This window comes from Echinops telfairi, unplaced genomic scaffold, assembly GCF_000313985.2.
Source record: "Echinops telfairi isolate 266 unplaced genomic scaffold, ASM31398v2 ScPeMD7_22;HRSCAF=79, whole genome shotgun sequence".
Taxonomy (NCBI): domain Eukaryota; kingdom Metazoa; phylum Chordata; class Mammalia; order Afrosoricida; family Tenrecidae; genus Echinops; species Echinops telfairi.
In genome coordinates, this window is record NW_022103919.1 from 9992753 (window position 1) to 10011944 (window position 19192).

Below are 19192 nucleotides of genomic sequence, written 5' to 3' on the forward strand. Positions count from 1 at the left end.
GATTATAATTTCAAATCCCTGTTTTTTAAAAAAAAATTAATATAAGAAAAGACAACATGGACTGAATTGATTACTGGGGTATATTTAGTAGATACTTGCAAGCAAATTGAGCTGCTTATTTCTTAACATATACTAGAACTTCTCCCAAGTACATTCTGCTCTCGTGAAAAAAGCAAACACTGGCACTGGATTTGTACGACCTTTTTCTGTCAGAAAGGAGCATGAGTCACTCATTGATAAGTTACACTGTTTTAGAAAAGGATAAATTCGAAGATAACTCAGATCAGGCATTGAACCAGGCAGACATGCTTCTTTCTCTGCTAAAACTTAGATATATTCCAGTTTGGCGGGTGGGGCAGACCAAAAAATCAAGGTGGGTAGTGAGAGGTGCTAAGAAGGGGAAAACTCTCCACCGAGACGTTAAAGCTTCAGTGGAGGCCCAGGGCTAAGAGGGTGGCCGCAGAAGGATCCTTTGAGAGGAGTCCTTAGATGAGGGCTGATTGAAGAGAAACAAAGGAAGGAACAGTATTCCAGGCAGAGAGGACCAGGAAGGACGGAGGGGGAAGTCTAAGGAAAGACTGAGAGGATGGATTCCAGACCGAGAGATCAGGGAGGACAAAGCCTGGGAAGCACAAGTGTGTGTGTATGTGTGTGTGTGTGTGGCATGCTTGGAAATTGAGACTCAAAGTCTGTTTTCGAAGTCAGCATGAGCCAGAGCCTGTAGGACCTTCCAGACAAGAGGGCATTTGTGTCCTCTTCTCTTGAGATCGGACTCAGGAGTTTAAGCAGAGGAGGGATGTGACTAATTTCAGGTTATGCAAAAAGCATGGAGAATAGAGTAGGAATACAAGAATGGAAGCAGGGTCATTCAGAAGCTTATTGCTGTGTGCCAGGCAAGAGATTGTACTGGTCGGACCAGGGTGGCAGCGTAGAAAGAGGTTGACAGAATGGGAGTATCTGGTGTGCATAGAGCCAGCAGAACTTGCCAATGGGTTTGAGGTGAAAGGTACGAGTAAACCTTTACTTCATCCCTGGACACATTCCAGGGCCATTGGCTTGAAATGGAGGTGACGGGATAAGCATCACGGCTGTCCAAAGGGGCGGGGCAGGTAGGTGAAATGAAGACTGTTTTCATCTTCTGAAACTTATGAATGAGAGAGTCAAGGAGTCTGGTGGCGCAGTGATTAAATGCTTAACTGCTGACCAACCTGGGAATCGCTCCCAACACCAGCGATGGCTGGTTTATTCTTAGGGTCCAGTGAAGACGATATCATCGAGTAAGGTGCTGGCACCTGAGTTGTGAACTCGCTAGAGAGGTTAGAGGTTCAGCAAAGTACAGGTGGCTCCCGAATGGCTCTCAGGTTGGAAGTGGGGGCCCGCTTATCCTGGAGAGAGGTTAACACCACACATCTCCAAATACTTGCACTTCCACTTGCGCAGAAGCAGCAGGAAGTTCAAACCCACGTGTTATTCAAGGTCCAACTGTTAATTATATGCAGATGTGCAGCCCTGCAGGGTGTGAGCACCCCTGACCCGGATAGATTTTATATAAACTAAGTATCTGAAGTTTTTAACCAGGAAGAGCTCCAGGTGCCACGCTGGTTGAGAGCGCCCAGCTGCTAACCCGAAGCTGGGTCAGTGATGCAAACCTTCCAGGCGCTCGGCAGGAGACAGACGCGAGCACTCTGCCGCCTGCAGGAGCGCAGCCTTGGAAAGGCTCTGTCCTGTACGATCACTGGGAATTGGAAGTGACTTGTACAAAAGGAGTTCATTTTTTGGTGTGTGTGTTTTGGGTTTTTTATTTTGTTTTTTGGTGGGGGGGTAGTTTAGGCGTTAGATGTTGAACTTCTAAAAGGTAAAGAAAAAAAATGGGGATTCAGTTAACACAATGTTATGTCTAAGGATCCTTTTCAGGATGTTATGTCTAAGGATCCTTTTCAGACTCATTCGGTAGCTTAGCAGGTTTTAGACAAAGCGTCTCCGCTTTCCTCCCTCCGTCAGCAAGTGTCTGTTCTAATGTGTCTCTAAGGCATCGACTCCAGAGGGAGTACGTTGGGCAATTGGACTGTCCCAGGAATTGGATTCTAGGATGCTTTTGTAGTTCTTCATGATGACAGTATAAAGTTCTAACTTCTTGCTCTCTTTCACCGCCCCACATATTCTGGACCCATCCTACCAATTCAGCAAGTACCCACCATTCCAAATGGACGCAGCTCCTCACCCCCTATGGTATGCCCTGCTCGTTCTTTCCCGCCTGTAGTCCCGCTCTCCCCCTTGCCCTTAACCATTTGCTCTGAGCCCAGAGCTGGATCCTGGGTCTCTGCCTCCTCGTAACTCCCCTGCAGCATGCGCTGATTCTTGCTCTGCTCCCTGTAGCCTGTCTGATGTGACCCGTTACTTTAATGTGCAGCAGCCATGCACTGTCTAAGGTATAAATCAGTGTGTACTGTTTGTTTTCCTCTAGAAAGTGATGACAAACATTTTGAAGGCAAGAAGCCCTGTTCATAATTCCTTTGCATTGCTCTTGTGTGCTAGTATGCTATTGAACACAGAGCAGCTAGCTACTCTGCAGATTTTTTGAGCCATTTGAATCCAGCTGCTTTAACTGTACTATCTGTGATGATAGACATTTCTTTCTCCTTCAGGCCTTCCAAGATCTTCCCAACACCTTGGATGAAATCGATGCTTTATTAACTGAAGAAAGATCAAGAGCGTCTTGCTTCACAGGACTGAATCCGACAGTATGCCTCTATCCTTATTCCCAGTCGGCAGCACTCGCCACCACCACCTCTACACACACACTCTCTCTCTCTCTCCCCCTCCTCCCCAGTACTTGCCTCCCACTCTGTACCAGAGCTCTCGGTAATAATAAGCTAGACAGCAGGAACAATGTGCTTTAAATGCCAGATTCTGAATCTATTAGAATTTTAAATAGATTCTTCCTAAGGAACACAGTGTTCTGAGCCTTTTCTTTATAAAAAGAATAGTTGGGCTAACCTGAAACACTGCAATGTCTAATATTTTTTCAGATACAGAAACGACATTTTCAGTATGTTAGGAGAACATAAATTAATTGCATACAAACAATGCCACACAATTGGTATTTTCAATGATGGTTTTAATTGATGCAAAATTTTATCTTTGGTAGGTTTATTTTCTTTTTTTCTCCCTCCCCCTTTGCCAGATTGTTCACGAATACGCAAGAAGGGAAGAAGAAATAGGACAGTTAACTGAAGAACTACAGAGAAAGAAAGTAGAACTGGATAAATACAGGGAAAGCATTTCACAGGTAATTGTTTAATTTTTGTCTTTTCTTTTTATCATATGCTTACCATTAATGTTATGGAAATAAAGAACAGTGTAAAATAGAGTGATATACATCTAAGAGAAAACATGCAATGTGTATTCTTACTGGCCAAATTGATACTGTTATGAAATTTGTTTTGTGTGAAATTTTGCATCTAAATAGTATCATTTCTTTTCATCCGTGTCTTTATGCTGCCTTTAATTGTAGGTAAAAGAAAGATGGCTAAACCCTTTAAAGGAACTGGTAGAAAAAATTAATGAAAAATTCAGCAATTTTTTTAGCTCCATGCAGTGTGCGGGTGAAGTTGATCTCCATGCAGAAAATGAGGTAACAGTACATTTCATGTCTCTTTCTTGGCAAGCACTTTTTAGCTTTGTGCTAAAAGTATGTGTACATTATTTACTTGCTCCTGCGTTCTGTTTGAAGGTGGAGCGCTGAGAGGTTCCGTCAAGGCTGCTTTCCCCTTTGATGACTTTGAGATTAGTGACTAATACCTTGTTAGCGCTTTAAGTCCTTTCGGAATAATGATTAATCAGCCGCAATAAACAGATGCATTGCTCTACAAATCTAGGACTACCTGAGTTTAAAAAAAGTCATAAACTGGCCAACATCATTGAAATCCGTTTGTTGAAGAATTTCAGGATTTCACAAGAATAGAAATAGTTGAAGACGCGTCACTGAATTCTTGAGTGAGAAGTTTGTGCGTTTCAGTTTTAGGTACAACAGGCTGGACCACTGAGACGTGTAAATGCATGACCTGGGGTCTGTTGGGGTGGGGCACCGATGAGTGAGAATGGTGGTGTCGGAGGTGCACAGTATCGTGTTTCAGCCGTTAAACACGACTAGTCTGCTGACCGGCCGGTCTAGGCTGCAAGCAAACCCCCTCTCCTCCAAGGGAGAGCGGCATGGCTGCAGCTCTGCTTCTGTAAGGGTGACAGGCAGCCTAGGACTCCTGGGGCAGCTGGTTCCGCTCTGTCTCCGAAGGTTGCTGGGCTCAGAGCAGACTTGGCGGGCCCTGACTGCAACCAAGTGTCCTACGGAGAGTATTGAGAGTTAGTCCGTTGGGGATTTTTAAAATTAAAAGTTATTTTAAAAATCAGTGAAGAAAATGTTTTTTTTCAGCTTGGCGGTTTTGCATTTTAGTTACGTGCATACATTTAAAGGAAGAGAGTCTTTTGTCCCGTACCCACCCAGTCCCATGACCTCTTCAGGTATTTCACACGAAAGCCTCATTTCACTTCCCACTGCTGGGAAGGGCGTGGCTCTTGCTGCACCAGTTGCCATCTCACAGTGTCACAGAATTAAGGGGTGTCTTATAATAACTAATGCAGGATACGCTTCCTGTGTCCCAGAAACTGTACTAATAAGCACTTTTTAGTTTGTAGTCTTGTATAACCTTCACAACAATCCTGTTCAGCGGTCACCTTCACTGACCTAGAGGAACCCTGGTGGTGTAGTGGTTGGATACTGGGCTGCTAATCTCAAGGTCAGCAGTTTGAAACCACCAGCTGCTCCTCAGGAGAAAGAGGATGCTTTCTACTCCCAGAGAGAGCTGTGCCCTCAGGGCAGTGGTTCCTTCTCCTGTAAGGTCGCTATGAGGTGGGATTGACTCACTGACTGTGAGTTACTGTGGTTGACCTAGTTGGCACAGTTGAGTAAGCACTGAACAGCTAATCACAAGGTCAGTGGTTCAAACACACCCGCATTACATGGAGTAAAGATGAGGCTTGACTTCACCTGCAAAGTCTCAGAAACCTCATGGAACAGTGTTTCCTACAGGGTTTCTGTGGGTAAAACTGGACCGACGGCAGCAGGTTTGGCTGGTTGGCCCTTTGACTAAGAAAGCAACTGAAACTTAAAAGGTGTTAAAGCAACTTTACTAAATGATACTAGCCCAGCTGGGAAGTGGCACCATTTAAGAAGCAAAATCCACCTCTACCTCCGGAGCCTCAACTTCTAAATATTGCCTCCTGAGAGGTTGCAGGAGCCCTGATGATGGCACAGTGGTTATTTGTTAGGCTGTGATCTGCAAGGTCAGTAGTTCAAAACCATCAGCTACTCCATGGGGAAAAGACAGGGCTTTCTACTTCCTTAAACAGTTTCAGTCTCAGGAACTTGCCCCCTCTATGGTGCTGACTCAATGGCAGTGAGTTTGGCTGGGGTTTGGTGGAAGTTGCTTAGCTTTTATGGGATGAAAACTTGGTTACCGATAGCTTGTTGTCAGTCAGACTCGAAGAACGACAGAACCTGTACCAAACAAAGCCGCCAGACAACACCTCAGGTCACGTAAGTAGTCTGTGAAGCTTGGGGGACGAGACCTGCTGTAGAAATTCTGGGTAGTTTTGTTTTGTTTTTAAATCTAGATCCAGTCGTATGTTCCTGTAGCTTTATCTTAGACTGTTTCTTTCCTATATTTCAAACAATAACTATACGACCGCATACTATATGTAGAGAATGTGTTTTAAAGCATAATTATACCACCATCAACTTTTTCATTGCAATTTCCCATCTAACCTTGGACGTCTGGAAAGTGGCCCTTCTAGAGCCTCTTCTCAGCCTTGCCCTTGAAGTGCATCTACTCTGGTCCTGCAGTCATCGTTGCGAATGGAGAATGCTAGAATGGACCAGAAAGAGCACGGCATAGGTGGCACAGTCCAGCACAAACTCTAATAACCAGAGATGCTGTGCTTACGAAATGACATGAGAACGATTTTGTGGAAAACATACACTATACGAGTTACAAGTAAACCTTGGACATCAAAACTGTTAAAAGTTCATTGCTGCCATTTATGTGTTTGGAGGGGTTAAACAGATAGAAGGTGGTATTTCTAAGATTGATTAGCCTGCTAGAATCCTTACATTCATGGTAAGAGAGTCGTATTTTGGTTTTGAAGTTCCTGATTCATCTTAGAGCTGTGCTCTCCCAAGATGATAACCTCCCACCACATTGGCTTTTGAGCACTTGAAATGTGTAAACTATGCTAGAGTGTGACATAGCAAACATGCAGTATGCAAAAAGAATGTAAAATATCTTGGTGATAATTTATATTGTGAGTACCAGAAAACTTGAAATTGTTTATGTGGCCTGCATTTATTATATCTGTGTGGGTCAGTGCCATCTTGGACCTTGAAAGTCTACGTATTCGTTAACCACTGCTTAGTAAGTTGGGTATCTCACTTTCAAGGTAAGTCTTAGCCTGCCTGACCTGGAAGCGGTAACGCTGAGAGCAGTAAATAAGCCTTATGAGTCTCAGCTTTAGGAAAACCTACAAACTAGTGCATGCATTGCCAATGTTTGTTGAGCACCTGAATATGTGGCAGACATTGTGCTAAGTTGTGTGTGTGTGTGATGTTTGATATAATTGAGTTTTTCAAAGTCTTTTTTTCCCCCCAAAAGACATCTAGAATCTATCTGTTACCTTGTTAACATGTAACACAAACATGAAGTGGGGAGGATCTTGACCCTCTGGTGACATGCCCGGGGGTCTCCCTAGCCGAGAAGTGGCGTGATGTGCGCGTCTTCTCACCGTCGTCACTGGTAGCATTGAAGATGCTGCCTTTCCTTCGCAGGGTGTTTCACCTTGTCAGTTCTAAAACGTCTGAAAACAAGATGGAAAAGAATGGCACGAGGGAAGGAAAAAGTTTGCTCTTTATTCATCTTGGTATTTTCTTTGCCGGATAGTTTACTGGGGACCATGAAAGCCTTTAGCAGCGTGCTCCTTACTTTTAGACTAGAAGATCACACGTTGAGGCTTTTACCCTTCTAATTGATTCTATCCGGCTACTTCCAAACATCTACATCAGATTACAGGAAAACAACTTTATTTAAAGTTTTTTTAAATTTCTTAATGTTTTATAGGAAGACTATGACAAATACGGAATTCGAATTAGAGTCAAATTTCGTAGTAGTACGCAACTGCATGAATTAACGCCTCATCACCAAAGTGGAGGTGAAAGAAGTGTTTCAACCATGCTATACCTGATGGCACTTCAGGAGCTTAATCGATGTCCATTTAGAGTCGTCGATGAAATCAACCAGGTATAGTGACTCTTCTTTACTTCTGGTCTTATGTCTTACGGTGTTAGACAGGATTCTCTAGAGAAACAAAACCGGGACACTTATGATGATAGGTAGGTAGGTAGGTAGATAGATAGAGCGAGCACGGAGGAATATAACAGCTAATTAGTCCACACAGCAGTACAGAGGGCTCAGTTCAACTCACTTCTGTGAAACAGTCAATATACTGAAAGTCCTTCCACTCACGAGGGCTGCTGAGTGAAAGGTGAAGGAAGCAGACAGCTGAGTTTTCCCTTGGGCAAAGCAGGCAGTCCGGCCACAGGCAGCCAGCAGCAGGGTGGGTCACCAACAGTCAGCAGCTCAGGAGCTTAGCGAAGCAGGTCTGGATGGGATATCCAACTCAGGCAATGCAAGATGACAGGGTCCACCAGCCTCAAGTCATGTACACACCAGCAGCGTGGTGAAGCAGGTCTCCAAGGAACCTCAAGCTCTAGGGACACGATCCACAGGTTGGCTGTCCCACAAGTAATATAGCTCATAAGTTGAGGTAGAGAACTAGCTAAAGTAGCCACATGCTGGTTTAATCACCAGAGAGCGAGAGGGGGGCGGGCAGGCCTTGCTGAGCCATTTATCTCTTTGCCCTCCAATCATCTGCAACCTGATTAATCCCACATCTTCCTATTGGCCAGCTTGGCACAATAAACCTACCACACTCATACACCAATATCAGTGTCATCCTTATCATTGTTTTTAAGGGAATGGACCCCATCAATGAAAGGAGAGTATTTGAAATGGTTGTAAATACTGCCTGTAAAGAAAACACATCCCAGTACTTCTTCATCACACCAAAGGTGGGTATTATCCCAAAAGTGCACATACACTCAGAAGTCGCATGTAGCACATTTTGACCCAGTATGTAAAGCGGAATAGGAACCCTCCCAAACAGGACCTGAAAATGTTGCTGTAATGTTTGTATTAGCAAAGAAGACAAGCAGCGGTGACATGCTTCGTCAGAAACTCATCCTTTGCGAAGGACACGGGCGGTGCCTAGGGCGGTGCCTAGGAGTGTCGTCCAGAACTGAGGCTTCCTCTCTGATCTCGGCGCTTCTCTTCCAGGAGGGAGCTCCTCTTAAAAAGAGGACTGGACGATGGTGCGCCCTCTAGAGCTGGAGGCCTGCCCATGTCCCCAGAAAAGTTGGCTTTGACATACGCTGTCCTTTCTCCTTGTGCCCACTGCCGCTGCCCTGGCCCAGAGAAAACCGACAGCCCCCAACATCCACTACCCTCTGATGGACACTGACAAACTCAGAATGATTTTATAAGGGATATTTCATGTTAGAACATTGTGATAGGAAATCGTTTCTGTCACAGTCAAGTACTATGCATAAATTATAAAATCAGTCAAATAAAAATGTAGTAAGAGAGGGCACCTTCTCAAAAAGTCTGTGGGATGATGGAATTTTCCCAAAAACTTTCAGAGCCTCCTCGTGAATTAGTATAGTCAGACCAGGGTGGCGCTGCGGATTAGGCATTGGCCTGCTGACAGATGGTTGTGGTCCAAGCCTACCAGCCGCGCATGGGCGGAAGATGAAGATGTCCCATGCCTGTAGGGCTTACAGTCGTAGAAACGCCACACAGCAGTTCTAGCCTCCGGCAGGTTCACATGGAGGCAGAATTGACTCGGAACAGTAGCAATTAAGTGTCCATGAAAAACTTAATTGCAGAGTTCACCCTAAGTTCAAGTTTTATTCATTAGTAATAGTTCTTTTTTGCAACCATCTCTTAATAGCCATTGCTTACCAAATACCTTGGCCTGTAAACCACACTCCCCTGTTGTACTTATTGGGGGTTCCGGTCTGTTGCAGTGCCCGATAACAGCGGTGGCTAAAGAAGTACATGGATGAGGAGGAGGAGTGTTGGTTCTGGGGAAGTTCTGGAGCATATACTTTCCGCCAGTCTTACCTAGGAAGTTAGATGATCCCAACTGACCGTTGGGTCTCGAGGCTCCCAAGTGTATCCTTAGGGATCAGCTGTGTTCATTCCCATAATCCTTCCAGTCTGGCATCGTGTGTGAGAGCAGCATAAGAGTTCCATTCGTTTGAAATAATATATGTGATTATATGCACGTAATGTTGAGATCACTGCTTAAAATGTGGCCGTTTGTCTCTTACAACACCTACAGCTCCTGCAAAACCTCCCTTATTCTGAGAACATGACCGTGCTATTTGTCTACAACGGGCCTCACATGCTGGAGCCCAGCAGGTGGAATCTCAAGGCGTTCCAGAGGCGGCGACGCCGGATTACGTTCACTCAGCCTTCTCAATAGAAGTCCGGGGGGTGGGGGTGGGGACAGTGGGAAATGTTGTGTGGGAAAATCTGTTCTTAAGTACAGCGCAAGCGAATAAAAGCTAGGATTTTCATTACAACTGAAAGAAAGATGGGTTATTTTTGGAAACCTGCTGTTAAACAGGTTGACGAAACAGAGACCATAGTAACATTTCTCTGGAATCATCTGGTAGTGAAACCAAGTCCTCGGTCACAGTTGACCTGGGTCTTCAGCACAGTAACCCCGAGTCTGGGCTCCTGTGTGAATGAAAGGTGCCGTGCCAGGGGGTCCCCGCCATCTGGGTCGCTGAGACGACCCTGGGCTTTCATTGCAGAGCCACTTACAACTACAGAGTATAAAGATGGCTCTGGAGGCAGTCCTCGTTTTCTCCCAGTGTGGATTTAATCTTTTAAAGATTGCTAAGGAAATTCTTAATCTTAAATGTCTAATCATAATTTATGATAAAACTATTCATTCCTATTAAAAAATGTGTTTATCTGCACTAGACAGCAGAATTTTATGGACCTTGAGCAAATGTTTTGTGAAGCTTGATGCTAGCGTTGTGCGGGCAGTTCAGTGGTAGAAGAGCCGCGGGGTCAGAGAAGGTAGCTGGCTGTCTCTGGAGCACCGCCAGGTGGGCACGGAAGCTGTAACCTGCAACCCAAAGATACGCAGAACAGAAGCCGGTGACGGAGGTTTTTAAAGAAAACCCCTCCTTGTAAACTGTGGGTTTTCTTTTAAAGTCAATTCTATTTTACATCTTAAATTTCTAACACACTTTTATAATTATTTTTAGTAAGATTTTTCTGAAGATTTCATATACTGGTTTCTACAATTTATATTTGAAATCTCAGTGTTAAGTAAAGAGTGAAGGGAAAGTATTGCTTTGTTTCAAACCATAACGGACTTGGAATGTAAAACTTGTGGGCTCCTTACAGTGTTAGGCTGCCACCTGGTCTTAAATCCTGTTTACACTGGGATTTTTTTCAGTGTGAAAGAATTAGATGAGAAAACCCCTTCTTTATTTCTGAGTTTAGGAGTGCCAAATTCTGTTCTGTCAACAAAGAAATCTTGTGAGATAATAGGAGAGTTCAGGGATATGTCTGTGAACAGTGAATTGGATCTGTACTGGTAACGACAAGTTGTTTGTTTGTTTGCTTGTTTTTTACTTCCTAGCCCAAATGAATCAGAAGAATTGTACTCTGTTTGGGTTTTGCATATTCCTAAATAGCCATTGAAATTTATATTCTTAATAGATCCCAAAGTAATAAACCTTAAGTTTATGTTCTCAGCCCCCTTCTCTTCAGAAAGGTCTTCTCTTTTTCCTCTATGGACAAAGTTTGAAAGAAACGGCCTTCTCTTTTTAAACTAAGTCCAAACTATGAAAATATTTTAAAATAACATTTTTACTAGTGTAAACAAGTCATATCAACACTGAAAAGCTTGGTAGCATATTATTAAGCAGATATTGTTACCAAATGTTTTTACTGTTAAATACTTCGTTTTCCACCAAAGTATCTCTACCACTCTTGGTGTAGTTTGTTTATTGAGTTAAGTTAATGCCAATCATCTTGTCCTTGGAAAATGAATATTAATGTAGAGGAAAAGCTTGAAGATACGAAATTTTTGAAAGGGAAAAAAAGTCAATTATGTTTTAATTTACATATGCAAATGGTTAGTCCATACTTTGTAAGCATTTACATTTCTCTGCTGAACAGTTAATATTTGGTTTTACATTGAATTTTGGGCTATGAAGGATAAATTATGTATTATTTTAACATTAAACAATTACGAGTGACCAGTCTAATACAGTATAGTCTCAGACACATAAAATTTTACATACATGTACTCTGCAGAGGTTAAGTTTTAATTAAATACACTTTGTAAAACACGCCAAGTAAAAGTCTGATTTGATGGATAAAATGGTACTTAAGACTTTACGGTGACAAGTGTTTTGATGACTAATTCTTGATTGCTTGCCTAAGGGAGGAGGCCCTTGCTGAGGGTTTCAGTATTGCAAGTACAAGGGAATGCCCGCTGCTTTCCATCGTCTTTTGGACACGTGCTGTTTTCTCTGGAATACGGACCCGAGTCTGTGAACTGTACGTCCGTCCTGCCTGTTCCCGGTGTGCCAGTGTGCGTGTGCGGTCAGCCTGTGTGTGACTGACAGAAAGTGGGAAATGCTGCTTTGTTCCTAATAAACACCTATTTTTCATAGAGTTTGTTGTGGATTGTTTTAAATGAGAACGGTTTTCACACTCTCAACCTGCACAGGAGTCTCTCTCTCTCTCTCTCAGACTTGTGGGAGGGGCACGTCTCTGAAGTGGCCAGCATTTGCAGAACAGTGCTCAGCAGTTTACCAGTGTTCAGAAGGATAGAAAATGTAGTCCTTTGCCTCCCTGCAAGGACATTCGTCTGAGAGAAGCAAAGAACACGTGGGTAAAGGTGAAGCCAAACGGCTGCTAGGCAAGCTGCCGCACTGCAAGGCCTCCCTAGTAGCAGCTTGGCTTAAAAGTATCAAAAAAAATGTACCTTTTGATCCAAACCATAGATTTGTTCCCCACCCACCCACACACAAATTACCCATTAAACATGCCTGGTGTATTTCTTACATTAAACTACCATCTAAAGTAATTAAAAAGGAAGTAGAAACAAATCATGTGTTTTGTAATCCAGGCTGACACTGTTACTTGCTTTTTAATGAGCTGCTTAACTCAGTTTCTCCACTCGGAACGCGAGGAAGCACTGCTTCATGGGTTGAAAAGATTGAGACTGAGAGCCTGTTAGGCCCTTACATGTTTACTTCTCCCCGCAGATTTTCAATTTTGGAAAGAAAAAAAAAGTTATACAAAGCATTCCACTACATCTCTTTACTTTGTACTCAGACAAGTAGTATAATGAGTGGAATGTGCACATTTGAGAGGTTTGATTCTGTTCTCATTTTTTATTCCTAGGGGACAAGTAGGTGTGGGGTTTAATTATTTCCCCCCAAAAAAACAATTTGCTCATTGCTTAAGGTGACCAGATTTTAACATTGGTAAAGCGGGACACCATCGATAAAACTCATATCCTGGCGAGATAGCCACATGGCAGCCACAAACCGTATACCCTAGCTTCTCGTGCATTCTTTCCAAAAATCGGGACTTTATTAAATCGCCGGAAGAATCACTACTTCCAAATAAGCCAACTTTAACTCCAAAGGGAAAGCAGGGTAATTTGGCCTAGCTTCCATCTAACCACTGTGCTAAGGGGGCGAGGAGAGGCTGAGAGCCACCCAAAAATAGCCCCCGCTTTATCCGAGAAACCGAACAGGGTTGGCTATTTTTAGGTGGGTTAGAAACACCTGAAAGGTATTCTCAACACGTTTTATGGCCCTATCTGACTCCTTTTAGTCAGTACACTGATTTCTCTTTAGTCCGCCTCTCAAGAATGCTTACCCGCTAGCATTTAGTCCCACACATTTGGAGCAGTCAAGGTGACAGGACGGGCTACCAGGAGGGAAAAGGAGGTGGAAAAGGAAGATTTGGTGTAGTATTAAATTAAAAATGACACTGGTTCAGTAATACTGCTTCTGGGCTCAGTAATGCACAATTGTACGGTTGAGATATATAAACATTATATTAAAGTCATCGAGAGCATGAGAGAGAATACAATAGTACAGTCAGACATATTACATAGTAGCATTGCTCACCTCAGCCCAGCTTGGTGGTCCATGGTGGAGAGGGGGAAGGGAAGGAGGGCAAGGGAGAGGGGAGTGACCAGGGAGTGAGCAGCAAGGAGGGGAGATCAGAGTCGGAGTCCGAGAGATCTATATTGCTGACCCATGCCTATATACCTTTTGGGGGCATGCCAGCCCACTAATTACAGGTAGAGACATATGTCACAGGAGGGGCTGCACCATAGGTTACACAGTAATGGGGTGGTCTAGAGGCATACATGCAATAGGAAAAGGAGGGACAGCCGGTTTGGCCTGTCCCTGGCCCAACTGATAAGAGACCATTATCAGTAGGATGCGAACTCTGCCCACAGGAGCCTGCCCATTGTCCCCAGCAGCAGGGAGCAGGCCCACCCCTGTGGTGGGATGAGACAGCAGTCTGGCAGCAAGGATCTGACTTCCTCCCACAATTTGGGACAAGCTGCCAATGCTTGTTAGATGTTCAAAAAACCAAAACCCAATGTCATAAAGTCGACTCATAATGACCCTCGTAAGAAAATAAAACCCACTGCCATGGAGTCAATGCCGATTCCTAGTGCCCTTCTCTAGGACAGACCTGGTTGAATGCCTTGGGGGCACTCTGAGACTGCAGGAGTCGAAAGCCCAGCTGCTGACCCCAACGGTGAGTAGCCCAATGCATTCATTCCCACCACCCCCCACCAGGACTCCCAGTGACTAAACCAAGAACCAAACCTGCTGCCGCCGAGTCAGTCCCAACTCATAGTGGCACCCCTGTGCATTCCCGAGACTAACCTTGATGGGAATAAAAAGCTCCCAAGGAGCCAGGGATGGTTTCAAACTGCTGACCATGTGGTCACAGCCCGGTGTGAGCCCACTGCCCCCCAGGCCTCTTAAGAGGAGGAAAGCGTCCTTGGCATCCGGTGCCGTCTGCTCGCACGTTGTTCTCCCCCAAGACAGCGGGCTCAATGCCTCCGCTGCAGCAGCCTAGTGTTCTGACTGCTGCGTCACCAAGGTGGCATGCGTTGCTTTAAAGTGCCTTTATATTTTCATTTAGCTTCAGTGATCTTTGTAGCGTATTCTTCATTTTTTTTTAAGTGCAGTCTTCATTGAACAAATACACAAGTTTAACCAAATACAGTGTTTCAACTCTCTTGAAAATCATTTTCATTTTTGTGCCCTTGTTCACATTAAGTAACATACCATCATATTCACCCCAGTGTAAATCGTCAGTTCCCTCATCATGCAAACCCACCCTGTGAATTGCCCCAACTTTTAAGTCCAGGAGCAAACAACAAAAAGAGTAAATTAAATATTTAAAAAGATACTGCAGAAAGTATTTCAAAAGTTGGTTGAACGTTTTCTTTCAGGTTTAGGGTAAAGACTACAGAAAGGGAAAAAGAGCTGACGGGCTCTGTGGCGGGTGTGGGGTCCTCCTCCTCTCCAGTGACCCCACTGTGAGGCACAGGAGCAAATAAAGCATACGTCAGAAGGCTCAATTTCCCATTCGTCGGACTTTCAGCAGCTGATGTTGGTCCCTTGGTGTTTATAAGTCATTAATGCCCACATCACCTCCTTTTGTGTGCCTCCAGTGTTTGCCCGTTGGAGGATAAAAGTTGTTCCAATTTACCATGCAGGGAGAATTCTGCTTACACCACAGCTCAGTACCAAGCAGGTTATCACAGAATAACAGACCCTGTTTACGGCATTAGAGAACACAGATGTGTCTGATGATGTACGGTGCACCTGACAAGCCTGGGAGTTTTCCGTTGCTTCATACATCACATGTGAAAGCTGGGCAATGATTAAGGAAGCCCGAAACATTGATGATTTGAATTTCGATGTTGGTGGAGCATACTGGAAGTGCCATGTACTGCCAGAAGACTCCGTCTTAGGGGGAGTCCAGCCAGGATGCTTCTGACCAGTGAGGATGGCAGGCTTCACTTCACATCCTTTGGACGCGTCATCGGGGGAACCAATCCCTGGAGAAGGGCATGGTGGACAAACCAAGAGGCCCTCCACAGGAATGAGAGGAGAACTTTACTGCAAAATCAAGTTCAGATCAGGGAGGGAACCATCTACATTTCAGAGGAGGCAGTGAGATTTCTCTTGGCGAGTATGATGGGTAAATGGGGAGGAGCAACCTCCAATCAGGAAGGGGTGCTGAACAACAAGAACCTAAGGGAACAATGATCCTGGGTAGACACTACAAATCTGTTTCTACCCACCCCTTGGTGAACCACGCCATGAAGTAAGCCCTGTGATGACCTTGGACATTGGCCTTCCAAGCAACCTAGCATTCCCCTGAGGGCCACACCAGGAGAACTCCACGTAGAAGCCTGGCTGAATGAACTGGGTCCTGTCTCAAGACTATCTGCACCGTTGGACTTAGGACTGAAATACCCTCATCGGAAGGAAGCAAAGGAAGGACCACCCCAAGACTGCAAATGGGGGTCATTGGACCGTAGGTGGGACCCCTGGCTGAGTGGGTGTCCAATGAAAGGGGATCCAGAATCACCATATGTTTACTATCAATGCTCCCCTTGCAGCAGTATGACAGGTTTTCATCTATAGGCAAGAATTTACACCTGGAAGAATTAACACAGGGAATTTTCTACTACCAATTTCCATGTTCAACATAAACAGCTCAGTTTATATTAAGAATCCGTGTGTACAAAGCAACAACTCATGGACTGAAGCTCTACTGACCTCAACTCAAAAACTCTTAGCAACAGGATCTTAAATTTCATGCCATTGGACAAAGTATTGATGTTCTCTATGAATGTGGTGATAACGATACAGCTCTGCTTGGTAGGATTGAGTTATTGAATTGTATGACATGGCTGAAGTGCTAATAAAAGTGTTAAAAAGAAAGGACAGACTCTCCTGCGTGGTAAAGCGGAGGGCAGTAAACTAGAGGAGATGTCAGTGAGAGATGGACATGTGGCTGCAATAGGAGGAGACACAAGACCGGACAGTGTACACAGGGCCTCTGCGTTAGAGCTGCCTGGAGGCACCTAACGACATGGGTTAGCTTTATTGCCCTCGGTGATGTTTTTCGCTGTCATAAATAACAGAAAACAATTACTTGCATGATTAAGACAAACCCTGATATTCCTAAATGTGTAAACTGGACACCGTACTTTGACAGTTTATATATCATACAATTCAATAGTTCATTCGCATCAAGAAGAGTTGTACAATCATCACCACAATCAGTCTTAGGACATTGTCTTCATTCTTGTACTCGTCATTATTAGCTCCTCATTTCCCCCTAACCTCCTTTGCCAAAACCCCAAGTAGCCATTAATCCAGTTACCTATCCTGGGTTTCATATACCAAAACACATTAAAAACCAACCACAAGAATAACCAAATAAATTAGGTAAACACCTTAATCAAAAAGAGAGCAGAAAATACTAAAAACTACAACAAATGTAAATGGATCATAGGGAGATCAAATGATAAGGTGCTAAGTTTTAACCTACGTGCATCAGCAACAACCCACTCCCCAATGCAGTCTGCATGTTAGTAAGACTACTCACATCCCTGGTCCATGGTCAGAGGGAATTCACCAGGGGCTTAATCCACATGGATTTCCCCCTTCAATTTAAAATATATATGTCCTAAATAGTAAATGTTTTATATCTCATTTTTATACTTCATAAATATTTATCCATATCATTTGTCATATGCAACATACAGTGTTCCAACTTCTCCAAGTTTAGCTATTGGTAAATGGCAGAGGTGACATTGAGAACCAGGTCCGATGTGTTTTCCAAAAGACCACGCTGCTACCCTGCACTTGGGATACCTTGCCTTTTGAATTGGTAGAGATGTTCCATCAACCCGCTCCTAATAACATAATTTCTTTTCCTGCGAATAAGACATTACTTCTCCAAGACATCCTGGATTCGAGGGTACACTTTCTTCTGCTGTTAACAAAGACCCATTTGATAACTTATAAGATAGACCTTTATCTCAACCGCATAAAAGTCTAGAAGGGAAATACGAACTCTGCTGGTCCTGTTTGCTGCTCTGCCATCCCCTGGAATCTCTGGTTCCTCTGCACGGTGTAAGGTGCAACATGTCTGCATCGAAACCAGCAGGCAGGGAGGAAGGAGCAAGCGAAGCACATCACCATCCCTGTGAGGAGCGTGAACTGGCAGGGTAAGAGACACACACACTCCTGCTCTTGTCCAGAAGGGTAGTTGCCTGGCCTGGTCTAGCTGGGACTGACTGTCCTTTGGAGGGCCTCAAGAAAACCTATCACTCAAAGGCCTGTCGGGAATGCTTTCCAAAGAGACTGGGTAGGTTTCCGGTGTTGTTACGAGCCAGTGAGTCTGGAATCCCGAGCTGGTCACACAGGTTCAAAGACCCATATGGGCTGCATGCTTGGTTCAGGCTTCACCCCCTGGTAACTCCATTCGGAACCCTACCCCTGGGAGACTCGGCTCGTCTGCTGGAGTTTTTGCTTCTTAGAATTTTAAAAAAAATCATTTTATCGGGGGCTCATACAGTTCTTATCACAATTCATACATACACCCACTGCATCAAGGGCATTTGTACATATGTTGCCTTCATCATTTTAAAAACATTTTCTTTCTTCTTGAGCCCTTGGTATCAGCTCCTCATTTTCCCCCTTTCCTCCCCCACCCTCGCTCCCTCACGAACCTTTGATCATTTATCATTTTTTTTCCATGTCTTACACTGACCGATGTCTCCCTTCACCCACTTTTCTGTTGTCCATCTCCCAGGGACATATGTAGATCCCAGGTTATGTGTATATCATTGTGATCTGTTTATTCCAACTGATCATGACTTAAACACTTGTTGTTTCCTCAGCCGGAATAAGAGTTCTCCAAAGGCAGAGACCTGAAGTTACTGCTGATTTTGCAGATCCTAGAAACGTACTTAGCAGACAGCGTTCAGTAATAGTAGCTCAAAATGAATGAATGTTCTTTCTCCCAACTCAGACATTGGTTTGAATACAGTTTTATACATTATTCAGTCTGTTGATTCTTATTTACATGATGTGTGAGTGACGCACTATACTACATACTACAGGCAATTAAAAAAAAAAAGGCCTTCCTGTGAGTCTACCCTCCAGAAACTTGGAATTAATGGGATCTACCTGGGACCTGGTAAGGGTTCCTAAAAGTATGCATATTAGGTCCAGAAGATGTAGGCAAGCTGTCCTAAGGGTGTTGTATTGGGAGTGTGAAAGTGTTTTTCCTCATTAGCAGAATACATCCAATTATTGTCAACTGATCTAAGACAATTTGGCCATGCACAACTATTTGGGTTTTTGGTGGTAAAAAATAACACATTTCATGTGGATGAGAGTGAGCCATTTTCTCACAACCTAGTTAAGAGGCTACCATGAAAGTAAGTCTTACACTAAGTTCTGCCACTCCTTTGGATGTTGGCTAAGGACTTATTACAAGCAAATACAACGCTGTCCCCCTAATATAATTTGTAAGTATGATAAACTTCTAACTCTGTCCATGTGAGTGATTGGACCACACTGCATGAAACATTCCTGATGTGATAACGTCCCGGAAGCAGCATTCTGTTGTCCTTTAAGTGGACATCAAGTAACCAGAAATCTTGGATCCTATCACTGGTCGCCCACTGTTAGGGGTTCAGGGGTTCCAACTCTGTGAAACCCCGCCATTGTCCTTGCGAGCTTCCCTGGTTCATGAGACAACAGAGTACCTAAAACATTGTAGTCTGTCAATACATGCCATCAATAACCTTTCTCAGCGAGAAGACATTTTTAACATCTTGCTAATTACTAGCCATCAATTAAATAAAAACCCATTTCTTGCCTTCCTGTGCTAGTTAGCAAAGCCTCTTTCTGGTGTTA

The 19192-nt window shown here is 44.0% G+C and overlaps 1 protein-coding gene across 1 annotated transcript in view; it reads left to right on the forward strand.

Annotated features, from left to right (window-relative positions):
* SMC5 (structural maintenance of chromosomes 5) overlaps window positions 1-11870 on the forward strand; it is a 91397-nt gene extending 79527 nt beyond the window's left edge. The window contains exons 19-25 of the mRNA XM_004713826.4: window positions 2185-2229; window positions 2646-2741; window positions 3185-3289; window positions 3515-3634; window positions 7167-7346; window positions 8081-8176; window positions 9508-11870. Of these exons, the coding sequence (XP_004713883.1) occupies window positions 2185-2229; window positions 2646-2741; window positions 3185-3289; window positions 3515-3634; window positions 7167-7346; window positions 8081-8176; window positions 9508-9651 (786 nt within the window). The 3' untranslated portion in view covers window positions 9652-11870. The remainder of the gene's footprint in view (window positions 1-2184; window positions 2230-2645; window positions 2742-3184; window positions 3290-3514; window positions 3635-7166; window positions 7347-8080; window positions 8177-9507) is intronic.
* The last annotated feature ends 7322 nt before the right edge of the window (window positions 11871-19192 follow it).